Source organism: Bactrocera latifrons, unplaced genomic scaffold (genome assembly GCF_001853355.1).
Source record: "Bactrocera latifrons isolate USDA-ARS-PBARC rearing strain unplaced genomic scaffold, ASM185335v1 scaffold_130, whole genome shotgun sequence".
NCBI lineage: Eukaryota > Metazoa > Arthropoda > Insecta > Diptera > Tephritidae > Bactrocera > Bactrocera latifrons.
In genome coordinates, this window is record NW_017534742.1 from 426,559 (window position 1) to 449,003 (window position 22,445).

At 37.7% G+C, this 22,445-nt stretch overlaps 1 protein-coding gene across 6 annotated transcripts in view; it reads right to left on the reverse strand.

The window, feature by feature from the left end:
* LOC108964940 overlaps positions 1-22,445 on the reverse strand; it is a 50,378-nt gene that overhangs the window by 26,679 nt on the left and 1,254 nt on the right. Inside the window, exons 1-2 of one of the 6 annotated variants that reach the window (XM_018926989.1) lie at positions 1,949-2,216; positions 79-838 (exon numbers count right to left, since the gene is read on the reverse strand). The exons of 1 other annotated variant lie outside the window; for it this stretch is intronic. In XM_018926989.1, the coding sequence (XP_018782534.1) occupies positions 79-724 (646 nt within the window). In that variant the 5' untranslated portion in view covers positions 725-838; positions 1,949-2,216. Of the gene's footprint in view, positions 1-78; positions 885-1,948; positions 2,217-8,226; positions 9,368-21,887; positions 22,186-22,445 lie in introns of those variants that run through there. 4 more of the 6 variants (XM_018926988.1, XM_018926987.1, XM_018926990.1 and 1 more) reach the window with 4 other exon arrangements.

Below are 22,445 nucleotides of genomic sequence, written 5' to 3' on the forward strand. Positions count from 1 at the left end.
CTTAGAGTTTTGTAATTTGTTCCAGTTATTTTACACTTTTCAAATAAATTAACGGAATATTTCCACTTTACTACTAACCTTGCGGACCGTTAAGACATTCCAATTCGATGGTATAGTCCCAGCAGTCCATGCTGTTCAACTTGGACAGTGAAGGCAGGCCATTAGAGCAATGCGGGAATCCATTTTGTGCATTCGCGGGTGTCATTAATGCAGGAGGAATGCGTCGTACGAAGCCATTGTGCGCACCAAGCTCCCATGGACGACGCATATCAGTACCATCCACCTGATCGGTAGTGGGTGTGGCGTCCTCCTCGTTGATTACACCGAAAACTTCTGCGATACTACGTGAATGGTTGATGCCGTCCGACTGCTCGCGTGGCAAATTGTTACTGGATTGACCATTACCAATACGCGACGAAGCCTCGTTCAGTTGTTGGCTATTATCACTATGCTCCCTGTTTGCTGTTGCCGTACCAGTAGGAAGCCCAGGCGAACCACGTTCATTCACTTTCGCTGTGGCTGCCACATTCGGTGGGCTCGATGGATCAGTAAAGCTGTTTTGCCCAGGGCCTTTCATAATTCTAACATCGCTGCTGCTATTTATGGCGACTGTGGATTTGGCCAGATAGGCCAACGAGCAAAACGGTTTGCTTGGCTTGCTGGTGGAGTTGGCGCGGGCAGCGGATGTGCTCGCTGCATGCTGTACACATTTATAATCACTCATTTAATATATTTTCTATGCCTAATACATACAGGAGCAAATGTGCAAAAAGATGTTCACATTTTGGGCGCGTTAACGACGCCCAAAATCTTTGTGAAAATAACTCAACTGATTGTGCTGTTAATTTCAAATATATTAGTATCTATGTATATCACAAACTACACTGGCGGAAAACATTTATAATTTTATAAATTTATTACTTGGTGAACAAAAGTTTTGTTGTTGTTATCGAAGATGCTATTGGCAARTGGCAATTATGTTTAGTGCTCATGTAGCACAGCAAGTTATTTTGTTACTCTTCCGGTGCACCTGGTTAAACTGCTTTAACGCATCACTATCCTTACTAATATGGTAAAGGGAAGGAAGACATGCCGTGTGAGCTGTGTACGTGCAGCGTGGCAAGTGCGAAAATGGCAGTGAGGTACAGAATTACAGCGCAGCAACCAAACGACTGCAGCGAGACAATAATCCAATATAGATCCGAGATGTAGCATATGAGTTCCAAGTCAACGCACTGCCCGTTTGCCTTGAAAACTAACATATTAGTCGAACGTTCGGCAACAACCTATAGATAACCGACACTGCTGTCCAACCTGTCCACTGGCTACAGCTCAAGGTACCACGAGCAACCAGCAATCGTTGAGGGGAAAGCGAACAAATCAAGAACGAGAACAATGCAGGTTCCAGCTGGATTTATTCAGCCGAAGTTCACTTTTTATAATGCCGTCAATTGCTATTGTTTTCTGTTTAATGGTTTCTGTTTCGGAATCTGTTTTACGAGTATTTCTTATTACATCAGGTTTATACATACTACACACAGCAGTGCAGATAATCCACTTCGACGCAGCGACCAAGAGTTCAGAARACCGACGTACCATATACAAACAACAGCAACGACAACTACAAATGTACTTCGCACAGATAGGTTCAATGTGGAAACAAGAATCCAACTTATCTTATATGCATATTATAAATGTATTCTTTATTTCACACTTGTTCTAATTGTTATTTCTCTTTCGAATAACTTCCACAATGATGTTTTGTTGTTTTTGCATTGATTACACAGGTATATGTAGTAGATGTGCAACGGCAACCACATTTCGTTCAAGCAACAAACATCACCACGACCAATAACACCAAACAATAACAACAACAATAAGAATAATTCCCAAACATCTCATMAATTCTTTCGTTTCGACGCGCTTCACGTTTCCAACATTCACTCACAGCTGCACTGATTCCTCATCTACCAATTCATGTCCGTCCGCCAGAAGCAGAGGCGAACTGGTTTGCCGAATGCGCTGTTAACATTCACAAGAGCACAACAATTTTAGAGGTATGCAACCGCAATCAACGCGCACGCAAAGACACTATAGATAACGAATAAAGAACACTAAAAAGGTAAAACTAAAAACTCAAATGAGCGGAACCACGAAATGGCGATTCACAGTCAATTCACGTTGTAGTCGGCAGCACGTCCAGTCAACGACTGAATGGACTGACGCAGCGTTCGGTTTGAGTATACCGAGGCACGCGAAAGCACTCGCCTGCAGCCGACAACATCAGAGCCGCTGAGCCAYAGAGCAATGAAGCAGCACTAAAAGCTAAAACGTGTTGCTGCCACGTTGTTAATTGCTGCTTTCGTTTGCGCTGACAGTGGTGACCCAACTCGACCATCTCCCACAAAACGTTCGCCAATAACTCGCTTACTGGTTCTGTTCTTGAGTGTCAGAATATAACTTTACTTGTTACTACTACTTACTATTTTATTAACGTCTCTAACTTTCTGGAGCTGTGACAGTGAACTTTGCACTGTAGATTAATCGACGATTGCAAGCAACGCTGCCGGCGGCAGAGCATATGCTGCATTAATCGCATAAACACCGCTTGCACTTTCGAAGCGCACTGCATCGCGACGCTTGACGCCGACTGCAAGCTTGCTCTGATGGTTTGGCTCTCTGCACACCTGCGAAACTTTAGTTTTACAATCCACTCAAGTTCCACACTTCCAAAAATGTATACCGAGGTATCAACTTTGTTTGCAACTCAGTCAGTGGCCTCCACTGCAAATACCGACTACAAGTCTGGCAAAGATAGCTCTTGTTTACGCTTTTCTTCAAGGATTATTTACCAATTCGTGGCTTGCATGGAATCTTAAATGACTGTTCGTAAATGTGTGTGTGCACTCATTTGAATAACGGAAATCCAAAGGCGAGCATACAACTCATAAGCAAATATTTCTTTCGATATTGAAAGGAAGATAATGTTTCTCCGTTTTTTTCATGCAAATATAAAAGTGGCTTTAGTGTTTTTTAATTGAAATTTGATACGCTGAAATTTGATGCGCAAGGAACTGTACAGTAGCTCACAGAATAATGAACTTCGRTCATCGAACCTATGTATTTGTTTTCGTTCAAGTTATCAGAGAAATTTTAGATAAATCCAACAAAAGATAAATATCATATTATGTAGGTTAGCAAGGTTAAGATCATACTTATTATCTTGTTATAACATTAGGCACCTCTATGTAACACTTCTGCCAATTTGTAATTTGTTTCAACGGAAGACTCTCAGTTACTTATCCATATGAGGCACTAAAAATGCGTTTAATTATGTTTGTAGTTGGTATTGATATATAAGAGTCTGAAAAACGGAACCAACCATATGACACGGTTTTATAGAATAATTTATCTATGGGTGGTTCTCTCCACTACGGACAACGTCGACATCAGGATTTGATGTATCGTGGCTTTATGGAACTGGGCAATCGATTTACGTTAACACAACCCCAGCGAAAAGTTTAGGTAGTACAAATCATGTGCAAATAGTTTAATTTCCTGAATGTTTCCCAAGAATCTCTGTGCTTTCAATAAAAAGGTAACCGGTTATTCTATTCAGAAGATTATTTCTTCTCCGAACATTGACTTTATAAATCATTCACAATTCCTCAAAGGACTACCTAACACCGTCTGAACATTCCAGATCCTCCTTATAAAAACTCCATGGCTCACAAGGCAATGAGTTCTGTTATAGAAGGATCTCATCTTTCATAGTTTACRAGGTGGCGAGGAATGGAAAATTAACTGAAACTAGACTAGTTGGTTCCTTTGGCCCACTTACACATACAAATACACTTACATTTACAAAATTAAAACCAAGCGTTTGCAATGCTTCTTATTATATGCCCAATTACCATGCAATTTAGTTAATGAATGAAGTAATTGCATTTTGTGGCAAATGAGCTGCACAACCCACTGCCGGTTGCTACCATTTGAATGTTACATGTTGACGCATATTTGGGGCGTGCAGCGTTTGACTGATGGTGATCTTGACTGCAATAATTGGCAGTCAGCACTCAGCGTCCGATCGGAAATTGGTCAGTTGGATAATTATGCGCGCACAAATTCTTATAATTATTAGTGTGCAAGTGGATCTGTGGTTGCAATTACCAATTTATTAACCAACTTCAAACATTGCGTTTCTGAGCTTCGTTCATTTATTACCTTTTCATACATTTTTATAAATTTTGTTAATGGCGGTGGTGGCATTGGCGCTGCGTGCTAGGTGAATATCGTGACATCAGTAATTGGCGAATAAAAGTGCAACAAAGTGAGACTGACTGCGGCAAAYAAGTGACCCAACTGTCGACCCTTGTTCGATTAGGTTTCTGTGATTTTCCACAATTTTTTTTTTCATATACATTGTCCACAGTTAGACAAACTTGACTTACAAACAACTACAACAACAATTTTTGGCCCTCAATCGCTATTTGCTTGATTTACTGCAGATGCCAGTGATAGATGCGTTAGTGACAATAGTCAACAGGCAACGATTTGGTGAAAGTGAAAGGCTGCAAAGACGGTACGCAACACAAAAATAAACGTACTGGGTAAATGTACTAACCGGCTACACGTTTTCAGGGGCGGCAAAACTTCTTAAAAAAAACTATGCTGATGGCCACTGTCTCCTACACCCACCTGTCATTTGTTAGTGAACGCCAATCGTTCGAACCACTGTCAACAGCCACAAYAACAACCCTTCATTTCATTAAGTGTTTGCAGCAACAAAAGATTGTCGCTTGACCGCTGGCTGACAGCTCAAAGTCGACCAGGTTCACTGCAGCTTAGCCACCCACAGTCATCATACTAACATCAGCGCAAATCTTGCCTAAACGTCAACTGACCTGCACACTACAAAAGCTCGATCGTGGCTCATAGCATAAATGGAACGAAGTGAGCTGAAGTGCAAATTATCATATTTTGTGCGAATTTGCATAAAAACAAAATTAAAAACCGTCAAAACACAAAATTGCAATGCAATCAACARAAAAGCAAAGCACGAAAAAAGCCGTTGAAAAAGTGCCGAATAATGCCAAAACAAGTGAACACCTTGAATRTTGCCGTCCAAGCGAATGCGCTGTTAAACGCAAGACAAGAGGCAACAACGCTTGCAGCCGGCRTATTGTTCCAACTAATGCCGCTTAKCGCCCCAGTAGAGCTATGAAAAAAATTGAAGAAAAGAAGGAAAAATTGGACACCTCTTTGAGGCAACCATGCAGACAATCTCGTAAAAGCGCGTAAAAAATCGCAAACTACCTTTCTAAAAATGCGCAAATTTATGCTGCAAAAACAATCAAAAAGATAAACAAAACGAACGAAACGAGTACCATATAAACACACGGCATTGAGAGCGGCGAATGCGACGCTGATTGTTGAAGATCGGCACGTTGACGACGACAGTGTAGCGCTGTCAGCGATTGCGGTGAATGCGTTGACGATTATAGTTAGCGGAGRCTGTGGTGTTGCAGGCGRAGTTTTTGGACGCAAAGCAATTAAATTCAAATGAAATAATGAAGCATTACTACCTGCTAGGTTGTTTTACACGCTTACAGTGAAAACCCAACTACTCGACTCAAAATAGTTTTGTWGATACAGCTTTAATTAGTTTGAGATATGGTATGTAATTCTAAAGAACAACAATAGATTTTAGTCTCAGAGGAAAAACTAAAAAAATTACTGGAAGTCCTATAGAAGCTTTAGGACTCGGAATGCGGTAATGTTTTATAGCAACTGGGCTRGAATCGAAGTTCTGTTGAATTTTCGCCATCACTTCATCACTATCACCACCCGGCTTCATACACTTGTCCCTTGTGTTTTCTAATTCACAAATTAATGGACAACATTTCGCGTCTGCGTATTAATTACCTTTGCACAGCCACCTGGAACTTTGTTGAAAAGTAAGGGCTCTCTTCTATAAGCGTTTGGTTGGCGACTCAGCTTATTTTTACACAACGCGGCTTTCTCCACCGTCATCGGCATTGCTGCATCATTCTGTTGCGGCAGAGTACAGCAATATCCCCACCAACATTCACCATCGSCATTTWCGTATTTGTTTACGTTTGTGTAGCGGTGTATMAAATGCTCCTCACTGAAATCCAAAACCCTCTCCTCTTTTGCACGCTTATTTAGCCAAGCGAATTGAAGAATGGATCGGATTGCTTRCCCTGCAACACCTCACCACCCAGCACTCACCACTTTGCACACTCACGCTCAGGTAGCGTTAATGCATAGCAGTTTGGCGTAACACTTGTCGGCAATTGAAATTTCTCCGAAACACTTGACGTTGTTTGCGCTGGCGGCAAATCGAGCAACATGAAGTGCCACACCGGAATGGGTAAATGTGATCGCGTCCGTCGCACACCATATCGTTTTCGGTTTTGGGTTGGTCAGCATAGCGATATGGAAACGCTGGACGTCATTCAAATAGCACCCAACACCTTTCACTATTTCGCAAGCAACTACATGGCAACAACGCCATGGACCACAGTGGTGTCGCCAACAATACGAACTCCATCTGTAAGCTATACTGTACCTGCATAGTATACAAGTATGCATTTATCTACGTGTCTCTGAATGCTTGTAAAGTCAAGCATCAGAAGATCTCGAGCAAAGCCCAAATGTGTGCACCTGATACATACATACACACATACATGCACATATGTACTGCTGCATTCATTAGCCTCGACTCCGACGCTGCCATCACTATCAGAGTTTTCTGCGCCAAAACAAATTGCTGGTCGGCCAGTCTGCCAGACATTCAGCTATTCATTTAACGACCTGTTCGCCTGCCCAGTCGGTTACTCGAATCCCCACCCCAAGTCCCTTACTATTTAATTTGAGCGCGAACAAGTATTTTCGCTATCGGGCAAAGCAATCACTGTCCAACAACAACAACAACAACAACACTAACTGCTGCAAATCCGCGTGTTGTTACTCTAATAGCGTTTTCGGTTGCCAACCTGTGACATTTCATTGCTGAAAACACTGAGCCGGCTAAGAGTAAAGCTGGATGGCCGCCGTGGCTGCGGCAACTACATGAACGGAGAATGGAATGCGTGGGCGCAAACGCTTGCAGAGGCGTGAGAACGATCACAACCGAAACTGCGGCAACTGCTGCCACTACAAAGGCAAGCAATGGCGGCGGCATCGCACATTTTTATGATCAACACGATCACCAAATAATTTGTAACTGTATCTGGCACAACGCCAACAACAAACAGYCAYAAAGCGAAGCAAAAACCTTCTTACATATTATATTTGCTTACGTCCGCCGGTTGAGTGGCATTCACCGGCCGTTGGATGCGGTCATTTAGCGCTCCACTTTGACATTTACAATAAGTTTTGAATTTTCTCGTAACAATGAAATATAGCTATGCATTTTTGAAATATGCACACATAAGTAATTGCAAACATACTGAATTACACCAGTAATGGGGGGTACTATGAAGCCAAAAAGTGGCTTTTGCAATGACGTGAAAATTGTTCAAATTGTCCAACTTGCGGAAATTTTTCCCAACGCCAAACTTACATACGATTATGTACGGGTACACGTCACACAAATCTCACGAGGCGCATTACATCAATAACTCACWCTGAAGTCAATAACTAAGACTGTGGTGTCAGCTACCAAAGCCCTTCCGCGGTCGATGGCATCTACGTTGCTCCGCAAATTGGGGTCTTGGAATTCGATGGATTGAACAAGGCACATGTAACAACAAARTTAAACGATATCAGCGGTCATGGATATTTAACATATGTTATGTGATACATTTTCTATTAATAAATCCAGGAACAAATATACGCCACTTTTTTACTCAGTCAGTAGAGAAAAGTCTTACGAAAGAGACAAGGTGTAAAGAGACGAACGGTCATCCCACGCACAGTTGGCATTAATCATTTTGAAGTTGTAGACATTCTCGGCTAATTGCGAACCACCGAGGAAGAATGAACCTAAATCCAGCGTTTTTGAACGGCATACGGTTCAAAACCAAAATCTTCTCTTCAAGAACGAAATTAATACTTWACTCGCTCGTAATGCTTTCGGCTAAACCTCGCAAGGAAATTTTTATACAAAGAGAATTAAATATTTGTTTTTTAAAATTAAKTACTCAGAACATCCTGTAGAATATTTTCAGAGTTTTAATTAAGATTAAAAGTGTTTCTTACCATCCAGCATGTACTTCGAAGCGTCCTCTTCGCTCTTTTGCGGTCCCTCAGCATACACCTCCATTGCGGCTGTGACTTATTCCACTTTTTTGTGATTTTAATCTTTAACACTTGATTCTTGCGTTTTATAATGTATGTTTAAGTGTATGTGTAATGTGTGTGGTTAACATTCGTAAACGCACCCAGTGTTAATTGCTTTGAGAATCGTGAAACACAGACACGCACAACCACGCTGTTTGACATTGATCAAATTTCGCTTCCATTTGTGTGTAATTATTGTTGTTTTTCGTTTAACGTCAGTTAAAATTATTTACATTTCTCATGATGATTTCACGATTCGATTACAATTTTAAAAGGTAAAATTATAGATTAGATAAAAATTATGCATTTTTTGCATTTGTTTCTGTTGCGTTTTGGTTTCTTCGATTACTACGCTCACAGGTTGTAGCTTGTTTGGTTTGCGATGATCACTTTATCTTGACTCACTCACTTTATTTGAATTTAATGCTTTTTTCACATTTCATTTTGTGTTAATTTGTGCGTCACCTTGAATTGCAATGAATACGCGGAATTCAACACATTCAAATGATATACGGAATCTGCAAAACGCCCAAATTTTGCTGACTCGCAGATATAAGATATAAGGGTGGCGTTTGTTTGCTTATTTTTGTGTTTTCTATATAKTATTGTTTGTGTGCTTGTTGCCGCTGTCTCATTCAATAGTATTAAGCCAAATTGACCATCAGGTTCTCGTTTCATAGAATATATTGATATACAAATGTATGTGTGTATCGAGGTTGAAAATTGAGCACAGAAAAGCAAACGCGTTTCGAATCTAACGGCAACATTCCGTGACAACTATTTACAAATACTTGAATCCTCGTGTGTGTTTGTATGTGAATGGGTATATGTGTTTGTTGTAAGYATTTGAGAAAGCCAGAAACTTGAATGCGAATTAGACGACCAAACAAAAGACTTAGGAGCCGAACCCGCAATGGTGATATGGAGAATAAACTTGTCGAACCGCGAACGTGTCAGACCCGCCCAATGACTTCATAGCGCATGCTAATGTGTCGATTGAAACAACTTATAATCGTAGCATATGCGCACATACCATATACCTATATACACAGACATTTGTTCTTATGGCTGTGTTTATATTCTATTAGTATAGGCAATTTATCAAACTTTCCAAAGGAAATGCCAAGCAGCAACTACTGCTTAGCCACCCTATTGTGCATTAAAAGCCGTTAGTCGGCGGTGTAGGGTGAGGTATCGGCGCACCTGCCGCGTTCCGTTGTTTTAGTCAAATGTGATTATTATCCAAAAGCTAAGAACTTAAATTTATGTACACGCATCGACGCACGTATAAATTGCAAAATACTGCTTTTACACACTCACATATCCGATTACTTAGTGAAAATATGTTCGATAAAAGTGAAGAGAACTTTGCATATCCAATAACAAATATTGGCCTGCAAGTTGTACCTCTCCCCCAACCGCTGGGCTGTTACAGGCTTCTYCACAAATATTATATAAACGGTTAAATACCAAAACAAATACATACTAAACGCCATCAAACTCAGCTGACGTTTTGCCAAGTTGACAATTGCCACACAACGACGCCGAATTGCACCCACACACAAACACATACTTTAGCAGACCAGCAAACCTAGCAATTGTACTCATACACCAATACATATATACGAGTGCTAATATGCATGTTGTGAGGGCCACATTTACACAAGTAATTCGAAACAAGCGAACCCGCCACCTGCGCCACCATACCCCTCTTCGTCTAAAAACGCCAGACGCTGGTTAAAGTGCTGTTTACCGGAGTAACTTGACTGCTTACCGCTGTCGTTCGCTCGCAATTTGCTTTTGCATACATTGCAACAACAGCGCATATAGAATGTACATAGCACACACGGTAAGCACATGTGCCTTTACTTACCTTTGTATCTGCATTTGGGCATAAGTTAGATGTTTATGAGTCAACAACGGCAACGGCAAAACCAACAGATAGTTACTCAGCCAACTGAATGTCCAYTTCGCTAAACAACAGCTTTGTGCGCTGAATACAAACACAGCACGCACACTCACATTGTCCACACTGGAATATGACATGTTCAACAAACAATTTCTCAAAATAATTTGAAATGCGAATCAATCGTGAATATGTTAATGCCGTTGCTCATATTTGTAATGCAAATATTTGCCGATGACGGTTTCATGTTATTGTTTGACAACACAAAGAGCTGGTCTTTCTTGTGTATTATTCTGAAGTAGTCTGAACTCAAAACGAGACATATCCAATATCTTCCAAATTCATCCGTTTGCCACGGACTAAAAATATGGCACAACGGGAGGTAGAAGTTCTTGAATAATTTACTTAATTGCATGATTTATTTCTGATTTTCTTCGCACAAGCGTTGGGGACGATTGCGAAAGTGAGACCTTGCACTTCATTAAATAGCTATGGAACCCAAATTTTCTTTCTAAGCAGAAGAACATTTCGATAATCTGCACCTAAATGCACATTTAAATTAACCTTAACATGAGTAGAAGCTTTTACTTTTACTTTTTTATTTATAATTTGATATTTTAGTCGTCATGACATTTTAATCTGCAGTCCAAAGATAACAAACAGTTCTAGTAGGGATTCTTGTATAGAAAACTCCAACTCCGGTTTACTACTAAACGCCAAAAATGATAACAAACTCGAGTTATTTTTAAAAGCGTAGAATAGTCGAACTATGTATTTAATATTGGGTTTGTAATTAATACTTCAAGTCATTGATTGTGCTATGAGTTTGTTATTTATAAAYTTTTGTTGTACAGAAAATTGTAAAAGCATAATAGGTAATTATTTCATGATATTGATGATAGCTAAGTACTTCATTTGTTTTATATRCATACATACTATATTAGAGTTATTGTATATTTACTTTTTCAAAATATAACTTGTGTCTATTGGCTTTATAAAATAGCGGTACAGCTTTAATTGTATTTAAGTATCTGTCAACGCAGTGATCATTGAAAACATACTATAACAATGATATTGCTGGCCTTGAACTGGTCAGTTGAAATGTACGAGTTTTAATCGACAAATAGCTGTTTTGTGACGAGGGTATCAGAACAATTACGATTTCGAAAATAACTGAAAAATACAGGTTAATTTCCATAGCTTTTAATACTTATAATTACACGCAAGCCGCTTAATAACCCAAGTATGTATGTATGTATGCCTACGCGGATTGTAGTAAGATTTAAGCACACAAGTGCATATCATATATGGACGCGAAATATATATGAATGTACTTTTGATCACAAGTTCAGGGATAATACCTGTAATTATTACAAAAGCACACGCTTTTACATTACAAAATTACGAAGCTAAACTTTCAGCGAGCTCTCGGCGGATTCAGTCGCTAACTAATGAGTGAGAGCAGAACACTGCAATTATCGTCGAATTATGTACTCGTAATGTTAGTGTTCTGTTTATGAACTTTGCACTTTTTTTGTTTTTTTTTTTTTCGCCGAACCTACGAGTCGTGTACCGATTCGATTATCTGTTTGATTTTAAAAACGTAATTGATATTCTTTCCCTCATAAGAGTTGGAAATCATTAACGAAAGTAGCAATTGATGAAACATGTTGTCAGTGGATTACCCATTATGTAATCAAACAATTCGTTGAGTAACGTTTAACTCGTCCAGTTGATGAGGCCGTCGCGCCACAAAAACCTCTGTCACATTTGTTTGTTTGTATTTATCAATAACAGCTGATATTGATAATACACAACAAAAACGAAACACATAACAACAACTACAACTTTTCAGCTTGAATTTAAACTCACTTCAGTCTTTATAGCGCGATAGCTAAGAAAGCGGACGACACAATACGAGAGTCACAGCTGAAACTGAACGTCAACAAGTTTAGCGCCGAGTGGACAGAGTACGGCTGCGAAAGGTCTGCGTAACAACAACAATTGTGAGTAAACCGCCTAAACAAAGGCAAACAACAAAATTAAACACAAGTGACATATGTACTTAAAAATTAGCACAATAATGCAGAGCAATAAGTATGTATAAATGTATGTAATATATAATATATTTGCCAGTAGGTTGTCGAAGTTTGGCCTGCTGCGAATGAACTAAACATCATATCGTCGTCCGATGTTAATAATCTGCTAGAGTCGTGTCGAWGGAAAGGGGAGGTAAGAGCAAACGGCGTCTAACAGCACTCAAAATTTAAACAATCACAATGTTTTGGAAGAGAACGTTTGTCGCTCTCCAAATGGCACTATGTTGATAATGAGACGAGCGCAGTTACGCACTTCATTGACTACACAAAAGAACACGCTAACGACTCCACTTAACTTCGTGCGGCCACTGGTCCCCAATGTTGTAAACTGTCGCCACCCATGAAGGCGTACTACTACCGAACGCAGGAATTTACTTTAACGCATCCGCACACAATGCCATATATGTGCATACTCGTATTTACATTGGTAAAAGTGAAATATCATGTAACTCAAAAAGTCGTCGCATTCAATTTTATTCAATCTACTGCTCAACTGCTCATATACACGTGTGTTTATAATTCCGTTTTATTGTTGTTCTTGGTTGTTAGCAAGTTGGTAATTTGTGTTTGAGCATTCTCGCGTATAATGCAGCACCCGTCTCGCATATTGCATTACAACTTGGGAGGGTAGGTATACAGAGAAGAGAGGCGGTGGCCGAGGGGACGACACGCCGCACTGCTCCACAGAGATGTCAAAACATAAGAAAAAAAAGCATATCAAGTGATATACTATGTACGCAATATGCACAAGTGGATGCAAAGTAGGAAAAAACTATACTTAATTAAAATTATTAAATTTCGTGGAAAATTTGACTTTTTCTAAATCTATGAAATATTTAAATGCTTAGCACTTATCTATAAATAATAGTAACTATGCAAAAAGGAAACCAACATTTAAAATAAGCAAAAACCCATTATTGGATTGCCCTTTATACTTGAAATTTCTGTCTGAAATCCAACTACTACACAAAAAACAAACACTGAATTCTGTAATATATAAAGCTTTCTAATGAGTTATTTTGTTTGAGGGATTTTCTTCCACAATCAGAGTACACTTTATTTCATATATTCTGAACTGGTATGAAAGTGGTTTACTTCAGATTAATCTATCACCATTCATAGCTTAGGACATCAACAATGACACATTTGTTTGACCTGTGGTTCAAACCAATTGTAAAATAGTTAATTCGTATGTATACAATTATGTATTATAATATTTCTGGCACACATTTTAGTTMTAAATTTTATTGGCTCTTAAGTATAAGACGGTAAATGAGACGAGCGAATTTAACTGCATCTATGGTAGTATGGTAATTTAACGCCTGCAAAAGTTGTGGAGTTTAAGAGGTGCTGCAGACATTTGCATATGTCTTCGTCGAAAATATTGATTTTTCAAACTCCGCTGACGGGTTAATTTCTATTACTGATGATATTTTCTCTTAAGCTCATAGTTGTTTTCAACATTAATCTATAGATGCAAYTGCGCTCATATATGTATATACATATATTCGAATATGCATTTATGAGATTAGAATCCATGTATTGATTTTTCAAGCTTCCGATAGGAAGCTGGATTCCTTCTGTTTTTTCAGCACCAAATATTTTCAATAGATTTTGCCGATAATTCACTACACTTCTACAAGRAACTTCTTCTTTTAATGCATTTGTCTCATTATTTATATGCTTATTAACTTTAGAATGTTTTGTGCTTTAATTGAGTTCAAATATATTACTTTTATTGTTTAAAAGATTGGCGTATTTACAACGTCGCGGAATGATTAACCAACAGTGAAAACGAACGAAAGCAGTGACAACTGAAACCATCGTTCCTTGCCATCGTACCACACGAGCAATGAACGCTCGCCCCAAAAAGTCTTTGCAGACAATAGCATACGTGCAACCCCGCTGCAAAAGCGCTTACAATAATAATATTTCTTAAGGGTGTTTTTGTTACAAGGACAGTGGAAATGGTTTCAATTTATTACGATAAGAAATTCATTACTACTAATTAAGCGCCGAATTATTATTTTCTATATTTTTATAATTTTTCTTAGACCCGCCATTTCTGTTTAATTATTATGTGTTTATGAACCTGGGGTAAATGTATAACAAAGACACCAGATAAGCTTAAATACCAGCTTTGGTATTTCATCAAGAACAAATTTGTGTAATAATTCGAAGTCGGAAAATTCGAAGTTCTCCAAAGTAGCTGAAGTAATTAAATGAAGAAAATCCACCTCAGAAAATATATATATACAGATGTAACTTTAATTTTTTTTTTTTTTTTCTTTAATAATTGAAAATTTTTGGGAGACAAAGTTGTGACTTATTTACAATTTATATATTATTAACATCATTCTAGGCATTTCCTCTTTAAAATAGTAATGTTCAAAAGTATAAACAGTTACCCACAGTGGTATTCGCAATTCGTCCGAGAGAGCCTGGTTTATGACTATCAGCAAACAAATACGTATGCATATAAACTCTCTCTTCAACCACCCTCATAAAGCCTGTCTGGCAGTGCTGACTGATACGCGAACCCTCATTATATCACTGATCAACGCATGCGCACCAGAAGAATTGCACTTGCTGAGCGCGTGCCCGGCAACTGTTCCAATGAGTCGGAACAAAACTTACTGCAATACCATGGAGTGGCTACCAGCTGCTAGTGCAAGTTTCTTAAAGTTCACCTATACCCCACTGACGCTGCACTCTTTCATTGATTACTCATGGTATCCTAACGGGACATAAGCTGCATTTGTCTTGCAACAGCTCACCGTTTCCTGCTACGTAAAGCCTGCTCAAAACTTGCAACATGCATAGCATTGAAAACAGTTGACAATAAAAATTGCATCTGTTTGTATATATAGTACATGTACATATGTATGTGTTATATTTGCATATGTTAAGTAATGAAGAAAGCGAAACGGAGCTAAACATTACACAAATATGAAGAAAACCGGTGCTCGCTAAGCTTTCATGCRCTTAATGCCGAAAACTCACTGCCTTCAAATACTCAAATTGTACAAATACAATTTATATTGATGCTGTCGATGTTATAGCTATTTCTATCCTGCTACAGTCTTGTGACAAAAGCGAAATACACACATACGCACGTGTAACGATTTCGTGCTCACTTCATTAGCAGCTAATCGTATATCACTTCCTACTTAACACCTGACTTAGCATATCTATTATCTAACTATGCATTGAGGTTCCATTACACTTTCCAGTTGTCTTAAGCTTCATCGAAAATCGAAGGCTGCAGTTTTTATGATCTATGAGACCAGCTGGAAAGAACCCCCCCGACCATTGAAAGCATTTTTAGTGCGAAGTGAATCACGCATCTCGCTGCAAATATTATACACGTCTATCAGAATGTGTCCAGCATCCAAGGTGCTTTCCAGCAAGCCGGTTCATTTTTGTAAACAAACGCCAAAATTAAACAGTGCCAATGCCAATGCCAATGCCGTCGAAATGTGTATATGAAAGGGCACGTTGTTGATATGTAAATGTATGGGCATACTTGCGCCTCTACAGCTTGGATAAACTTCTCCTAATTGTATTGGGTGACTTCGTTATGATAGCAAACAATTAGATGTTTTTTAGGCCTGACAATAACCTGACGAAATAGGCATGAAAGCGACGATAGCTCTATATAGTTTTCAAGAGCATCTGAATAGCATATTTTCAGTGAAAATTCTGAAAGTATTTGCAATAAAACAACACTAATTTCAGTAAATGCGTCTTCTATGCTAAAATATATACACAAACCGCCATTACACAAACGTTAAGAGGGCAAGGAAAACTTCAGAAAGTGCAACACCCTTTCCACCCATGCACAACCAATTACCGCATAATTGGYAACAACACCAATTAATTCGCTGAAAATCGCCAGTGAGTCAAATGCACATACATATTTTTATACGTAGATAGGAAGAGGGTATAGATGGACATGATCATAAATCAATTCATTGACATCACACATTTGCATGACTTTATGGATTTGTGAAAAGTCTCCTGTTTGTACAAAGTTTCTACCACTTTCCACAGCAGGCATCGTTAAGGCAATACCCGCTTGATGTGGGAAGTGCGCATGACAACTGCTGTGGTGGAAACGTTTTAATTAAACTAAACAACTGCCATATCGGCAACACTGCAAAGGTTGCAAATACTATTAAGCGAGGCATTGGAAGCTCTTACCATGACCAATGGTAGTTCAGTGGCCATTTAAGCCATTGAAGCTAAAGCTTAAGTGCCTGTATTATTTTCGCTATGCAATCAATGTCAAGTCGCAGAGAACAGTGATATACATATGTAAGTGATGGAACAAGTAGATCATAGAAATCTGTTGAGTTTATAGTTATTGGCTATAACCGTAAAAGACAAATTTAAATGCAATCTATGTGTAATATTGTGTATATTCAAATGTGTATCTAACAGAAACAATAGCTTACAATAAGTTGCATATTATATATCTTCGAATAGGTAGGATATTTTAATCGGCAGTAATGTCCCAGCCTAAACCATAATAGCATTATTGTCTAGATATGAAGATTGTCTTATCAGGATATATAATTATGTGGATTCTAAGTGCTTTCTCTTTATCTTCGTGAAAATTGCTACCCTCTAAAGTAGATGGGTCAATGCGTTTCAAATTAATTAATTCCCAGGTTATAGCTTCACGTATATACTTTCCATCAAAGATGCATTCGATATCCCCAAACTAACGCAAATGTATCGCAGCGATTATCTGCCATTGCAATTTTTTGTCTTCAGTCTTCACAGCCAAATAGTATGTACTGATGTGCATACAATTGTGAACCGAATCAAATGGCGTATGAGCACTTCCACTGTTACCTAGCTACCATAACATCAATTTGAAACGCGTTGTCGAACTGACAGTTAAGAGCTTTACGGCAAGTCGGCTGAGCCAGACTTGTGAATGGCACGGTAGAGGAGGTGAATGGAATTAAGTCGATCGCATCGATCACTGTGCAGTTTGAAGAATGGAATTTCACTGTTTACAAATACAAATACAAAGACTAAGGCATGCCGTGTTGCCTGAAAAGGAAAGTTTCCTCCAACAAGTGGTGACGCCGCAGCCAATGGCAGTAGTAAGTAACGASGAAGAAAGCAACACTAGTTTATTCGCCACTCAGTGATTCCTGAATACACACCCGTAGATGACCTGTTTGCAGTGAACAGTACAGGTCAACCAAAAATATAGCACCTCAACGAAATACTTAATTAATTTTTTGTGGGAAAAAGAAACATAATAGCACATGCCCAATCAATGAACATGAAAAGCAGTTTAAGCCTTTGTTTTTTCAGATTTATATAGTAATCTTTAGAAAATGGCAAATCTCAGTTTCATACTTGCCATATTTCATTAATGTATATTGGAGGCTCATCAGTCAGAAATAGACGATAAGGCGTGTACTTTTAGTTTTCAGTAAATATATAAATTATGATCATTTTGCAATAGACGCACGCGAAGGTTGGCCATCATAAATCTTCCGATACTAATAAAAGGTCTTGGCAGTAGACAGATCGGAATAAAGGAGCGTATAGCGATCCCAAACTGTCATTGTTTATACAATATAGAGAAAAGTTAAAGTGGCCATGAAAATTTTCAAAATTCAAAAGTTTTACAACAAAAACTTATGTTTTAAGCGTTTCTTTAGAAGGATTTGCTACACGGACCCCAGCTTTACTTGGTATGTAACATTTTACACATGCATTATATATTTATACACTCTTATGTTAGTTATTGAAAACGGCTTGTAGCCGTCAATGTTTATTCAAATTGTATTCCCTTTGACATTACCGACTTAGTAATATTTTATGGGTATCGATGACTTATAAATATTAATACTAATGACAACATACTTTTATACATAAGYATATATGTAAGTATATAAGTGATTAAATGATTTTTTATATATTTTATGCACCACTGAGAGATTTAAATATGACTTATAGTACATCGATTTCCAAAGTTTCCTTCACATCTACATTTATTTATGGTTTTTAATTGAAAAGTCAAAAATTTGTAGACCAATTAYCGTTTTTGCAACAGGCGCAGCAAATTTAAAAATGAGCTAAATAATCTTCGCGAAAACTTACCGTCTACGTAATCGAGCAAGTATTGAATCAAACCTGTTTTGAGAGAAACATAAAAACATTTATAAAACAATATGATGCCAAAAATGGGTAGGTGGTATAATCTATTTACAAGTATTTGCCCGTTTAAATATTTTAAGCAGATTTTATGTGTCTTGCGCACCTTCTTTTCATGTTTACACTTTCTGCACAATTAAATGGCAGACACGACTCCGAAAGTCACTAAAAACTTGCACGTATCAATATCTATCCATGTATTTATAGACATGTTCGCAACATGCAACGAATAACAAGAGTGCATAATCAAGGTAAACCTGTTGGCTGTACACAGTGATGAAATGAACAACTTGAAAAAGTGTCCATACATTTTAAAATCAAACTGAACATTATCCAGAGTAACACTTTCCTCGATGTGCTGTTTTTCGGGCTTTTGTCATATGACAGATTAAAAGTTTGAACTTCTAGTGGTTTCCAAGTATAAACATCCTTGGATGAAGCATGTCAGCCTTAAAAATGTTGGCATAGTATGAGTGTAAAAGACTTTATTATTAAAAGACATATTGTAATTAGTATTATAGTATTATAAGTTCATATTCATCGCTACCGACACACTGTACATCGGGCCATCGGGAGCAACGATTGTGCCAAACACTAAACTAATGCAAACAAAGATCAGCTTGAATTTCAGTTGGATATGCATTATGTGGGAACGTGAATTCGCCACCAACGTCATTGACGCCGCACCAGGCAAACATTCCAATTGCGATCCGAAATGGGCCATAGATTCCGAAATCTGATTACAAAAATTAAGCGCAATAAGTAACTTTATGTGGGCCTTACTCGCAACATGCATATATAATTATATATGCTATATATGTATATGCATATGTATATATATGTATATGRAATATTGACATCAACATCTCTACTAGCCATTTAGCGAAAATTTCTCCCTATCTTCGTTGGAAGTTATCAAAATCTTGCGAATTTTAAAAGGAGCCTTCCCTCCTAAGACATCACAATTGCTCAAAATGTTGATTTTTTACTCCATTATGGTTTAGTACTACTTATATATGGCAACTCACACTTCCAAGGCATTCAACGGACTCATCTGTAAAGTTTAGGATCAAAACTAGAAATCCAGGTAATTGAATGAACATTTAGAATGATTTGAACTTTCATTTCCATATATATGTCTTTTAAACCACTTTAGGTAGAAGTTTGGAAGTTTGCACTAAATCGAAAAAACAAAAGGTTAAATTTTTTATACAACTGGAAAAGTAGTTCGCTTCGCTGAAACTCATCTATGGTCCAAATAAAACCAGTGTGCTATGTAACATTACCAAACAGAAGGGTAAAAATAAAAAATGAAACCCATATCAAGTAAGGAATGGCTAAGTTCGGGTGTAACCAAACATTTAATACTCTTGCAATTTGTGAGGATTACAACCTTCAGTTGTTGTCAATGGTTCAACCCCATTGTTAGACGAAGTCATGAATAGATTACAATCAAAGTGAAAAATATACTAAATCTCTTAAATCGCTTTTTTTTGGTAGAGCCAATACCATATACTACTAACATGCCACATACTAATTAAATGCTCTCTGGGTTTTCTTAAGTTACCTCACATACCAGTACATATGGAGCATGGCCGAWTGTTTAAAATTTCTATTATAAGGGCTTGGTCGAGTTTTTCACTTGTAAATTTCATTAAGATAGCTCACATACTATATTGGCCCATATACGCGGTATAAAGTCATTCGGAAGTTTATGTAGGTATTTAGCCGATTGACCCCTTTGAACCAATTTTTGACACTCAGACATATTATTATCAAGAAAGAATTATCGCCAAATTTCAATTATATATCTCACAAATTGACTAATATCTTCGGTAAAAAGTCAACATCATATACTGGGGGTCCATTCGTGACTTAGGGGCTTGTTTAGATTTTGTTTGATCATGTTATATGGTAAGCAGGAGTGGTTGTAGTCTCATTTCTCCCATTTTTGCAATGTGACATAGGAATATCAAAAGAATGTCATGCRCAACTTTGATTGATATGCACCTTTTCTGATTCATTCAATTACTGATTTGTCACATTTTCAGTAGTTTTTAAGAAAACCTTTATATRTGGAGTGTGCATTCTTATCGTCCGACATCGCCTATTTTCACACCATCGTAAAGGGACTTAAATCACTTTGTTTTATGTAAATTTGGGTGACATATATATTATATATATATCATTAGTTCGGAAAATATATACATTAAACTTTAACGGCGGGCGAGGCCACGCCCACTTTTTAATAATACCACAGGTTCTTCTCCTTGATATGATTCGTTGTGCCAAATTTGAGTTCTTTATCTCAATTTACGGTTTAAGGCACTTTACACGTTTTCGATTAATGGTGTTTTGTGGGCGTGRCAGTGGTTGGGTTACGCCCATCTACAATACCAAACTTCATATGGTGCCAACGAACGTGTCTACCAGATCTTCAAGATATTTTTATTTGTACTCAAGTTACAGCTTGCACGGGCGGACGGAGTGTCAACCGGATTTCAAATTTTCTCGTCATTCCTGATCAATTTTATATATATATAGAGCTTGTTGATTCACGAATTCCGAGAGAATGTTAATATCGCCTTYGCTAAAGTGCAAGCTTCCCAATCAATGCACTCGAAGCCAACCGACTGGATAAACAAGCAACCAGCAATGAGCTCGTGCTTCTGTGGTCGGTAATATGGAGAAAGTGAATTAGGGAACATCCTGTACACTCTATAGCCTTTGATGTTGTTTCAATTTCATTTGAATCTTTAATGCTTTCTTCTTATAGATTTGAACGAATTGGATAACCGCAAAGCAGACAACACTCAACAAATCAATATTTCATTACGCCGGCACGACAACCGAAATGAACGGACTTGAATTGCACAACATAAAGTAGCAATGTCCTCTGTTCAGTTAGCGGTTATGTAYATGTACTATATATACATATGTATTATATATGTATACCAATAAATATGACTGTTTCTAGCTTGCTGAATGCTGAACACTTGTTGCAGCGGCAGCTCGCTTGGGAAATAAGGTGAATTGCAAATACATCCATGTTACAAGTTATTATAAATTTGTTCATATCAGAGCACACCAATTATCTAGTGTCAGTCCAATGACTGTCAAAAAAGGATTACATAAATTACTTTCATATATATATATATGTACTTAATTTCCTTTCCATAATTTAATCTAACTTGGAATTCTGGCCTAAAAAACTCGTCTCAGAAAGTAAAAATAGACGCAAATGCATGTTCCATGTAGGCCTTATATGTACATATGTATATTTCAATGTTTTGAATTTAACGTTGGTGTAGCATTTTTGTTTTCAATTTATTTATATTCCAATAAATGATTAATTCTGAAAAGCAAAAATTGCATGTAAAAGTTCACCTTACCTTTTTCGCTCAGATCCATGAGAAACTTCCTCATGAACTGTAAGTTTTCATCTAAGACACGGAACGTGTCGAAGCGTAAAATAATCGAATCCATATTGTAATGCTTGAATCAAAATTGGATTGTTCCACTATTTATACAAAAATTATTTCCACTTATATTCAACAAGTGTCTACACTCAATTTTAAATATATATTGAAAGTATTTAACACAAAAAATTGACACTAACACAAAAGGGACACAACGCGACGAACACACGGACCGATCGGAAGCAACTGAGAAATCGTAACTTACTAATTCTAAAAAGAATTTGCATATTTCAAGGTAGCGGAGCATAGTCGATTTACAGTTGTGCAACGAAACCGAAACGAAGTTCAGGACTGGAGATTGGAATCCTAGAATATAGTAGAGCAATTACATATATGTATACACATATATATTGGTATATAAGCATTTATATACATATTTGAAGGTATCCCCTACATACACATATATATGTATATGTTTATTCTTTAATTTATGTCCCATCATTCTTTCTATTTTCAATGTCTTATATCACA